A 12,011-nucleotide genomic window follows, 5' to 3' on the forward strand; every position below is an offset into this window, starting at 1 on the left:
GTTATTTAGATGGGGATTTTTGACTCACAGTTGTTGTAGTTTGTGAATGAGGAAGAGAATGAAGTGATTGTAATGGAAAATATGTAGAGTGACACCACAGTGCTGATGGAAGTTATAATGGAGATCTCTTTGGCTGCTGAAATCTGCATAAAGTCTGGTACACTCTGCAGCGTAGACTAAGAGCTGCCCATTAATGCAGGAAGGGCCTGCCTGACTGATATGTGATATGGCCAACTACAGTTGTTTCTGGGTGGGTACATGTGAATGAATGATCTCACAAAAGTAGACCAGCACTCACAAATGGCTATGCAGACTACAAGGAATTTATGTCCATCCAAAAAAAATCTTTTTCAGTATTTTATTTTATTTTTCACAATTGTAACTGACAAGAATGTGTAGTTTACTTATCTAGGTTACGTGCCCATAGATTTGGTAACTTGAATCTCGCAAATTTTGGATATTCCAGTGACTAGTTTTTACTCAGAGCACACATTCGAGTCCTGGTACCTCCTAAAAAACATTATTCTCTGAGAGACTAATTAAAGGAATAGTTCACCCAAAAATGAAAAATCTGTCATTAATTACTCATCCTCATGTTGTTCATCTTCGGAACACAAATTAAGATGTTTTTGATGAAATCTGTGAGCTTTCTTACACTGCGTAGACAGCAACGCAGCTGACACGTTCAAGGCCAAGAAAAGGTAGTAAAGACATTAAAATAGTCCATGTACATCAGTGGATCAACCTTAATTTTATGAAGCTATGATAATACTTTTTGTACTAGAAGGAAACAAAAATAATGACTTTTTCAATAATTTGTTCTCTTCTGTGTCAGTCTTCGACACATTCATGTCAGTACCGTGATGTATGCGAAATTGTTGAGTAAAGTCTTTATTTTAGTTTTCTTTGTGCACAAAAAGTATTCTTCTAGCTTCATAAAATTATGGTTGAACCACTGATGGACTGTTTTAATGAAATCTTTCTCTACTACCTTTCTGGGTCTTGAACGTGGTAGTTGCATTGCTTTCTATGCAGAGTCAGAAAGCTCTCGGATTTCATCAAAAATATCTTCATTTCTGTTGAAATTAATTAATTACAGAATTTTCGGTGAATTTTTGGGTAAACTATCACATTAAAAGCTAAAAAAGGTTTTGTATAGCGTGAGGAAAAATGCAATTTTGAAAAAACTACATTTTTGTGTGCTATATGTATCAGTTGATCTATAGGTGATCTGATTAAGAGGCGAAAACTAAAAAGGCTGTGATATAATTCTTTTAGAATGGTCCCAGTGCTCGGTCGTGTCACAAAATGTGCATCGACTCTCAGCGAAGGCAAATCTACACGCTGGGCCGTTATCTGGACTCCTCTGTCAGAAACAGCAAGTCACTGAAGAGTGACTTCTACTGCTATGACATTGACGCCAACACATGGACTCTCCTAAGCGAAGACACGTCCGCTGATGGAGGACCCAAACTCGTGTTTGACCACCAGGTATGCATTTTATATGGATATATATGCCCACACACCACCAGGAGTCTCCCTTGTACAGGTTTATAATGAACAGTTCAGTATCTCTCAGGTATTTGGACAAACCCGACTATCTTTCTCTCTCTCAGATGTGCATGGACTCTGAGAAACACATGATTTACACTTTTGGTGGTCGGATTCTGACATGTAACGGCAGCGTGGATGACAGCCGGACGTCAGAACCTCAGTTCAGTGGGCTTTACGCATATCACTGTCAAGCTGGCAGCTGGAGTCTGCTCAGAGAAGACTCGTGTAACGCCGGGCCTGAGGACATCCAGTCCCGCATCGGACACTGCATGCTCTTCCACACGGTCTGTCTCCTTAGTAATGACCCATAAAGCACTCTGAGCTGCAACTCAGATATGTTGCACGCTGACCTCATATTTTTGGTAGATGCATTTGTGGCTTTTCTTGTATGAATTAGGACTCTCTCTCTCTCTCTCTCTCTCTCTCTCTCTCTCTCTCTATATATATATATATATATATATATATATATAGAATGACATTTCCCAATAAGAATAAGATAGTTGATAACAAAAATGGTTTTAAGACAGATGATTGGTGAGTTTTTGAATATATTGGTGTTTATTGGTTTCAGTTTATTGTTGTTAAGTGGAATTTTTGGGTGGTTTTGACAACAAAATTGATTTGACAATTTTTCTTTTCTCTCCCACAGAGAAATCGCTGCCTGTACGTTTTTGGAGGTCAGAGGTCTAAAACGTACTTGAATGATTTCTTCAGTTACGACGTTGATGGTGACCACGTGGAGATCATCTCAGATGGCACCAAGAAGGACTCAGGCATGGGTATGATGTCATTAGCAAGATTATTTTTGTGTATGTGTGTTTTTTTTTTTTTTTTTTAATGTAATTTCAAGGTTTATATTTTTTTGTCATACTGTAACAATAGCTATGTTTCCATCACCCTGCTTTAATGCGCATTTTGAAGTATCGCATCTGAAACAAGTAATGGAAATGCCAAATTTCGAAGAAAAACCAGCAAACCGATCTCCTTGCACAGCATCTGAAATGCACTAGTCATTTTTAAATGCCCGAGTCTGTCATCAAAGTATTTCTGTATAACTGCATCTGAACTGTCTTCCCACGACACGACTGCGTTCCCAGACTGCAGGGATCCGCCTCTGAAAGCATTGACTGCATTTGTGTTGTCTGCTTGCTCTGAGGCACAACAATTTATTATATAAGAAAATTATTATATTCAGTGGCTTCTCCTTCTTTTCTGATATTTAGTTGCAGTTTATCAGGAAGGGACGATTTTGTTCTCTTTGGCTCATTGGATGGAAACGGTGGTATTCACAAATTTTTTATGCGATATTCCAATTTTGCGCTTAATTTAAATTCGCAAACTTTGGATGGAAACCCAGCTGATGGCTCTTACAAAGCCGTGCCCTGAGAAGACGCCCTTTAAAAGGAGAGCAGAGGAATCTTAAGCATGAAGGTGACATCATGCTCAGAAATAGTTGAATCAGGTGGGGATTATGTCACTGCTGCGGACAGTTACGTGCAGCCGAGGCGAACATGTGATCTGTTGCAGTCTTACTGTTCAACAGCTAAATCAACTTGACATCATCTGTCTCCGTGATACTGATCTACACAGATCTGCTGGTCTGGATGATAGTGATGAACGTTTCTCGTGAGAATAGTCCTGATGAGGGCTAAATATTACAGCACATTCCTGAGCAGGGAGACAAGGTTTTTGAGGTTACAACATGCTGCTGTACAAAGAACACGCATTCTGACTCTCATCAAGATATTCTCCTCTGAAGACTCGGTATCAAATATACATTTTAATATTTAAAGTCGTCTCTGTTAGATTTGCAGCCTTAGATGACTCTGGTTATGTAAAACTGTATTTTGTTTTTTTCTTGAGAAAATGCTAGTCTCACAGGCACTAAGTTAAGGGTGTTCAAGGGTATTGCTAGGTGCTTACTTCATAACCCCAAGTTTCAATGATATTCTGGTCCCGGCATAGGGCACAGATTCCTCACTTACTGAACATGAGGGCTTTTTTTATTTTTAATTTAATTTTTAATTTGAGGTATGACGTGTTGTTATTATTAAGTGAAACTAAAACTATTAAAAATCATTTTTGGAATAAAGCTGAAATAAAATAAAATATTTATATTAGATGAAAAACCTAAATTAAGATTAGAAATGTTAGCAGCTAACTAAAATAAGTAATGTTGGAGATATTAAAATTATAAATGTATTAAAAACTGAAATAAAAATAAATAAAATAAAAGGACAAGAAAATGACAAAGGCACATAACAAAATGACTAAAACGTGAACAAAAAACGTAAAAAGAGCACTATCAAAAGTATAAAAATAAAAGCTCTTTCAAAATACAATGAAATGCTATAATAGTATATAAATAGTGCTAAAATAACCCTGAAACACCTGCGTCTTCGCAGCGCCTGCCCTCTCTCGGTACAAATCGGCATTAAACACTATCAGTTTGAAGTTCTCAGAACTTCGATTGGCTTCTGAAGAACTGAGTGTGTTCTTAGAAAAATACTTCATGCCCACGCACTTGTGGTGATTTGCTCACCTAACACACACTCGTTTGATTACTCATGTTAGCCACACATGCATACAAATGAAACTTGCACGCATAATCAAGTCTTACAACAAAGCGGACTTTGTAAAACGTCTCTGATCAGCTTGGAGAAGAATTTGGTGAGCAGACAGGTCATAATGTCTGCACACCCACATAATGTCCCCCAAATTTTTCTTTGCTTGCTCTATAATCAGTAACGATAGCATGATATTTTGTCAAGCTTGAAGGAACATACCAAATCTAACAGCCAGTTCACAGAGTGGAGAGGCACAGAAGGTGAACGAGTGTGAGAGCTCTGTGAAGCCTGAGAGAGACTGTGCAGACACAGGCCTGTGACATACTTCCTGTTCCCATAAACAGATTGTGTAAAATCTCAATGGGCGACTTGACGCAATGAGAGAGTATAAAAAGACCTCTGTGTTCTCTCTGTTATCGCGTTAGAGAGAGAAGTGTGTGCGACGAGGACAGGGGGTGACAGAAAGAGAATGAGCTAGCTAGAAGGCAGCGGAGAGAGACAAAAATAAGACTGAACAAAACACAATTTACCAGGAAGGAAACAGTGAGCCCAAACAGTATGTTCACAACCAGACTTTAAAGGAATAGTTTATCCTCCAAAAATCATTTATCATGTAGTTCCAAACCAGGGTGATATTTTTTGAGCATAAAAACAATACAAAATGTGTGTTAATAAAATGGAATTACAGGCCAGATTCAAATGACCTAAAGCTGTCCTGGGACTTTATCCTGTTTGTTTTACAACTACTTGCTAAATACACAAATTCAAAAAAATAAATAAATAAGGAGAATGACATTTATTGGTCGAAACTTTAGGAAAATTGAAGAGAATAGATACCATGGAGTGATTTATGATTTAATAATTATTAAATATAATTTAATAATTATTATTAATTCCTTAGTTTTGAATTAATATAATATTAAATATTGTAGACATTAATGAATAGCAGTGCTTAAATAATTTTAAATATAAATTTTTATAAATATAAAGATAAATGTATAAATATTACTTTTTTTTCTGTATTTTTATTTAATAGCAATTCAGTTATATGAAGGTAATAAAAGAATAATGCAAAAATCAACAATTACAAAATTAATAAAAGTATAAAATTAAATTATGTAAATTAACTTGCTAATGCAATACTTATATCAATTTAAAATATTATATATTTTTAAATATTTTGTTATATTAATATAATATAGTATTAAACATTTTAGAACATTATTAAACATTAATGTATAAAAATATTTGATATTATATCTATGATCATATTAATGTACTAAAGAAATAATGCAAAACTTCATGGCCGATTTAAATCTAAAAAAATAATGCAAATTTAGGTAATTCACTCACCAATAATAAAAAAAAAACCTTTGGTACAGCATTTGCCGAGTCTGGCTGAACCCATAGAAAAAATCGAGGTGATTTGCATGTTATTTCCAATGATTAAACCAAGCTGCTACATCATAATGCTTTAAACAGTTTATGCCTTCTCTTAATGATCTAAGCTTAAGTCTGTGTTTGTGTTGCAGTACCAATGACAGGATTCACTCAGCGTGCCACCATCGACCCAGAGCTCAATGAGATCCACGTTCTATCAGGACTCAGCAAAGACAAAGACAAACGCGAGGAGAATGTACGCAACTCCTTCTGGATCTACGACATTGCACGCAACAACTGGTGCGTGAGTTCTTGGACACACTGTTCATCTGTACAGCACTGCACATTGAATGCTAATGAGTACACTAGACCTGTGTTTATATGCTGTGCCTCAGAGGACGGCCTGCATCGGTAATCCACAGAGCGCCTTCAGGCACTTAATTCCTGAGGTTTAAGATTGCCATACACTGCTGGAAAAGAAGGAAATCTTCAGTTATGATGAAAAAACATGCTCTTTCCTTCCTGGACTGTATGTTCTCTTTTCAGTGCATTGAACGTACATTGCAGAGCCAACGATGAGCGTAAATGCATCATACAAAACCCCCTTATATAAATTGTTCTCAGCTTGAATAAAGCCAGAGTGAAAGTTGTATTTCAAAGGCCTGTCTGACCTTCAGAAAGGGAGTTGGTGACCATCAAACAGGAACAGAATGTTCTCTGCTTGCGTGTGGGTCTGGCCGCTCGTGTCTGCGCGTGTGTGTGTGTGTGTGTGTATTAAATGTGCTTTGAACTTAAACTGGGGGAGAAAAACCCTTTGTTCTGTACGCTAATTGAAGCATTTGGCTTATGGCTTCTGAAAAATCAGTCTGTTAGTGTTTCCTTTGGATCCAGTGGTTTCTGTCTTTTTGTTTATTTGACTTGATTTGGGTGGGTGCATGTGTGTTCACTTTTCTAGGACAGTATGCACAGTTTAGTGAAAGACTAAGTCTGTGTGTTTGCCTGCAGGTCATGTGTTTATAAGAATGACCAGGCGGTGAAAGAAAACCCCACTAAGGCCCTACAGGAAGAGGAACCTTGTCCTCGTTTTGCTCATCAGCTAGTCTATGACGAGTTGCACAAGGTAATGTAGATCATTTCACTTCCACACACATTGTCAATATGAATTGAATGTTTATGAACAGTGTGGTTAAGGATTGGCTGATTAGAAATCTGACCTGATAACCCAAAGTCTGTAGGAGTCAACCCAGACTTACCTCAAGGAAGTCAACATGAATTCAAAATCGGATCCTATTTATTTCTAAATACTTGTCAAAAAAATTTTTTTTAAGCTTTTTGTTTTGTTTTGTTAAATATCCTTTAACTTTTATATATTATATTATATTATATTATATTATATTATATTATATTATATTATATTATATTATATTATATTATATTATATTTACTTCAGGTTTCTTCAATAAAATGTTTATACTTTTTTCTTTTTTTTAAGACATCTAAATGTAAATTATATTTACCTCAGGCATTTTCAAGACCGCTTGAGCTGATAAAACACTAATTTCCTTAATTACTGTACTGATTAATCAAAGCAATTAGCAGGGGATTGACATGATGATATGATATACAGGTACATTACCTTTTCGGTGGAAACCCAGGGAAGTCCAGCTCACCCAAAATGAGATTGGATGATTTCTGGTCCCTAAAGCTGTGCCGGCCTTCCAAAGAATATCTGCTTCGACACTGCAAATACCTCATTCGCAAATACAGGTACAAATATACTTATATACGAGTACAAAAGTGCTTCACCTGTTACAATATGCTGCTCAGTGACTCAGTGTTGTTCTGACCTCACAGTTCTTGATTAGAAAATTGTGCTTAAGAATTATTTTTACTGAATTAGCTTGTCTGGTCTCTCTCTGTCTGAAGCCAAAAAAAAAAGTCATGCTCAGATGCTTCCAAACATTGCTAGGAAAGTGTTTAGATATCTATTCCATGTTAAATACTTTGTGTTGAATGTTAATATGAAGAACATGATCTTGCTGTGATCTGAATGTAAACATTTAGGACCCAGCTGTATTGTTATATAATCGCAGTGTCATGCAGCACTGCAGTTAGTGATTAAATTACAGTAGTAGTTTTCCATTGGTGCATGCGATTTCTGCACATTTAGTGCCATCTGGTGGCCATATTTGGTTACTTAATGGAAAAGTAATGTACCTTGCAAAATTTAAGGCAAATGTTCACCTTCTGCTTGCTGCCTTGTGTGTTTTTGCAGGTTTGAGGAGAAGGCTCAGACCGAGCCCTTGAATGCACTTAAATACCTACAGAATGATCTGTCTCTTACCGTGGACCACACCGACCCCGATGAGACAAAAGAGGTCAGGACCCAGCAAAACGAAACGGTTACATTTAATGATTAAGCTTGTAATTATCAAACCTTTAAACTTTTGCTGTTGATTGAGTCCATTTGGCCATTTACAGTACATGTATTTTAATGGTTTGATTTCAGTTGGACTAAAGCAAATATACTGAAAATGTATCCAATACATAATTAAAAGTGCTTTTGTGTGTTTTTTTTCTGTAGTTCCAGCTCTTACCCTCTGCTCTGTTCAAGTCCAGCTCAGACTTCATTCCTCTAGGTGAGAGCACTGTTTGATGAACACAGTTGTCCTACAGTCATGTTCTTCTGCAGCTGTGGAAATCAGTGCGCAAGCTTCTCAGATGTGCTTTGATACTCATTAATGATTTTTTTCTTCTCTTCATCACAGGCTTTTCAGATGTGGATCAGACATACGCCCAGCGCACACAGCTGTTCGACACACTTGTCAATTTCTTCCCTGACAATATGACCCCGCCCAAGGGTAACCTTGTCGACCTCATCACCCTGTAGCCACGCCCCACACAGTAGACCACACCCTCTTTAGACCTCTCAGACTCCTCCCACCCAAAACAGAAGTTATTTTTCTACATTTTCCACCCGAGGTGTGCCGTGCCCACCTACTGTGTTTCCTCCTACAGAAGTAATGCCACTTAAACGTCACTGAAATTTACTTAAAATGCAGAAGTATAATTTTCTACTCTGGAGTGCCAGGGTTGTACTTTTTGATTTTTGATTTTAAAAATGTATCAGAATTAGGCTTAATTTTTTTTTTTTTTTTTAAACAAACTTAAGCTTAGTTTTTCAGGTCTATTTGAGTTTATCATTCAAATTTTCTTTCATACAGGTTGAAATGTAGGTGAGTTATAAATCCGAGCAGTTTACATCATAAAGGGGTGGATTTGATTTATGAACTGTGTGATCATCATGGGTTCGTTTTTGCCTTGCTATTTTAAATCAAATTTTTATGGACACAAACATGTGCGCTGAGCCAGTGGAGGCTGAAGGCAAAGATCAGAGCGCCCTCTAGAGTCAGTTCTCTCACTCTAGTAGATCAATTCTGTTCACTCTCAGTACTGGATTTGAATACTGGCTTTCATCTAAACCTGCTGCTATTGGATGCTGCCATGACATTAGTGCTTTCTTTGACTCTTTAGAGATGAAACGCACGGTTCCATAACTAAGTTCTCATCCACAGATCTTAAAAGGAATAGTGACATGTTTGAGGTCTTATGCACACATATAGGTACACAAGAACTGTTTTCCACTGTGTGTAGGAATGCAAATATTATGATCCTTCATGGCAACACTTTGTACTTTATAACAGGTCATTACACTTGTATCCATTAGCGAATGGATTAGAGAGCACTTTGCTGCAATTAGACAAACTGAAGACGTGGATGAAGTGAAGGAGTTTTTGAAGTGTAGATTGCTGTTTACTTCAGCTTGTGGCTGCTTTTGTCTGAACTCGATATAGTCTTGTGTTACATAGACTGTTCAGCTTACTGGTACCAACTCAAAGAAGCCTTATTGGGTCCCCCAAAGACAGAAGAGACCACTCACTATTTATTATTAAAATTATTATTATTATTATTATTATTTCTCGGTGAACTTGAGCCCTGAATGTCATGTCTTATGTTTCTCGCTGTGATGTCATAGAGACGTCTGTATGTGCCCTTCATTCTGTATGAGCTTCCAGATTGTTTACAATTCTGGACAGATGAAAGTGTGTTGGATGATAGTCTTCCATATAGTCCATCTGGATTACTTGGTCTCCATTTGTGTAATGTTAGTTTAACAGCAGTTATTTTTGTTATTTTTCTCCCTGTGCATGAGTAGAAAGTGTTTGCCCTGCAAAAAAAAAAATAATGTTCTGGTAATTGGATCGCTCTTAAATTTGCTGTAGTTTTGGCTTCACCCACTCGGAAACCAAAGGCTCAAAGAACCATGGGACAGTACTTTATGCTTCACCCTGCTGATTGTGTCCTCCCAAGTGTCATATCTCAATTCCCTGAACTCAGTATTAGCTGTAATTTGGCTCTGTGGAGATACACTCACAGCGCACAGGAGTGTGGAAGTTTATGATTGGCCTATTTGTGATTTCTAAGATTTAGTGCTCTTTATTTCTTTCCTGGCGTGAAAGCAATTTGGGTGTATATGATTTGGAAACCAGGGCTTACTTTTGCCTTTCGTAGATTTAGCATTGTCTTTGTGCCAGGAAGAAAGTTCCTGAAAAAAAGAGGTATGAAAACAGTGAAATCGAATACACACGAGAGGATCGACCCTTACAACCAACACTTAATGCCAAATACGTTTTCTTGCTTTCGGTGTACATTTCTGCAGTGTCAGAGATGAAGTGACTTTTTCTTTTCCTCTCTCCTGGAAATCCTCATCTCGTTGAGCCCCCATCTGCTCTTGAGCGAGGGTACCATGAGATGTCAGCACTACACTGTGGCTCTCATGAATGTGTAGAACCTGTTAAAGAACTGCATTGTATGTAATGTACATAAAAGAATAAAGATTGTATTTTGTTCAAGTTTTCTTAAATATTTTCTTGGTCTTCCATTAATGTAGACCTACAAAAGGTTATTTGAACAAACAAACGAAGTTATAGTCGTCTAAGAATCCTGAAATAGTGTAATGGTTTCCACAGAATAATTAAGCAGCACAACCATTTTCAATGTTGATAAGAAATTACAACACTTGAGCAGCGAATGATTTCTGAAGGACCATATGAGGCTGAAGACTGGAGTAATCGCTGCTGAAAACGGTTGATCAAAACAAAAACAAATATAATAAAAAAAAAATAAAAACAACTCTTAAAACAAATCAAAATATTCATATTGTAAATATTTGTAATTATTTTTGCTGTATTTTTTATAATAAATTAGCCTTTGTGAATGTAAGAAACTGGACCATGGACCACAAAACCAGTCATAAGGGTCAATTTTTTACTTAATAAATAAGCTTTCCATCAGTGAATGGTTTGTTAGGATCGGACAATATTTGGCCGAGATACAGCCATCTGAAAATCAGGAATCTGAAGGTGCAAAAAAAATCAAAATACTGAGAAAAGCGCCTTAAAGTTGTAGAAAAGGTTTTTAGCAATGCATATTACTAATCAGAAATTAAGTTTTGATATATTTACAGTAGGAAATTTACAAAATATCTTCATGGAACATGATCGGTTACTTAATATCCTAATTATTTTTGTCATAAAAGAAAAATCAATAATTTGACCAATACAATGTATTGTTGGATATTGCTACAAATATACCTGTGTGACTTATGACAGGTTTTGTGGTCCAGGGTCACATGTAAAAAACTTAGACTCCAAACCTTTGAACAGTAGTAAATGCATTGTGTTATCATTTAAGATTAAGTGCCTCGACATGTCAACTACCTAAGAAAACACTTTAAAAACACTTTTTTTTTTAATTTTAATATTAGAAATCATGGCCAACCCTGTCCAATCTGACAGAGATGAAGCTTCCAGTGTATCAGACCCCTGTTGTTTGCACACAGCAGCAAACTGACTTCAAAAACAGAATACAATTATATATTCAACCTTAATACTTTGGTGGAAATACAACAGCTAAACTGAGACAGCAGTGAAACCCTAATATTGAAAAATTTGTGTAGTGCATGCAAATACAATAATAATAATAAAAAAAACATGTTTTGGTGAAATCAACATTAAATAAAACATCCTCAAAGAAAAAGGTGATCTTTCTGATTAAAGACAATGACATATTATGATTTTTTACCTGTAACTAAATCTAAAGAATTTGAGTTGTCAAATGTTTCAGGTTGACAAGACTGAAAACCTTCATACTGACATTATTACCAACACAGAGACTTGAGTGGAGCAAATGGAAGATAATGAAAAATTATCAGCCAGTCATGGGGTCACATACTTTTGACCCATAGTCTAATTTACCAGGATGAATTATCCATTGGTCCAAGTGTAATCTGGTGCCTATGAATGTTAACCATTCCTAAACAGAAAATTGAACAAATTATGGAGGAAGCATAAAAATAAGCATTATATACAAGCACAACAATTACATTCTGCTCAAGAAATAATACAAGAAAAAGTGATGGAAAATTTGTATCGTAGTAACACAATGTAT

At 36.4% G+C, this 12,011-nt stretch overlaps 1 protein-coding gene across 1 annotated transcript in view; it reads left to right on the plus strand.

Annotated features, from left to right (window-relative positions):
- LOC109057884 (muskelin-like) overlaps positions 1-10,425 on the plus strand; it is a 63,698-nt gene extending 53,273 nt beyond the window's left edge. Inside the window, exons 12-20 of the mRNA XM_042721881.1 lie at positions 1,279-1,491; positions 1,617-1,838; positions 2,204-2,333; positions 5,654-5,801; positions 6,507-6,621; positions 7,129-7,268; positions 7,777-7,879; positions 8,086-8,140; positions 8,270-10,425. Coding sequence (XP_042577815.1) covers positions 1,279-1,491; positions 1,617-1,838; positions 2,204-2,333; positions 5,654-5,801; positions 6,507-6,621; positions 7,129-7,268; positions 7,777-7,879; positions 8,086-8,140; positions 8,270-8,391 — 1,248 coding nt within the window. The 3' untranslated portion in view covers positions 8,392-10,425. The remainder of the gene's footprint in view (positions 1-1,278; positions 1,492-1,616; positions 1,839-2,203; positions 2,334-5,653; positions 5,802-6,506; positions 6,622-7,128; positions 7,269-7,776; positions 7,880-8,085; positions 8,141-8,269) is intronic.
- Positions 10,426-12,011: the final 1,586 nt, after the last annotated feature.

Source organism: Cyprinus carpio, chromosome B4 (assembly GCF_018340385.1).
Source record: "Cyprinus carpio isolate SPL01 chromosome B4, ASM1834038v1, whole genome shotgun sequence".
Classification (NCBI taxonomy): Eukaryota; Metazoa; Chordata; class Actinopteri; order Cypriniformes; family Cyprinidae; genus Cyprinus; species Cyprinus carpio.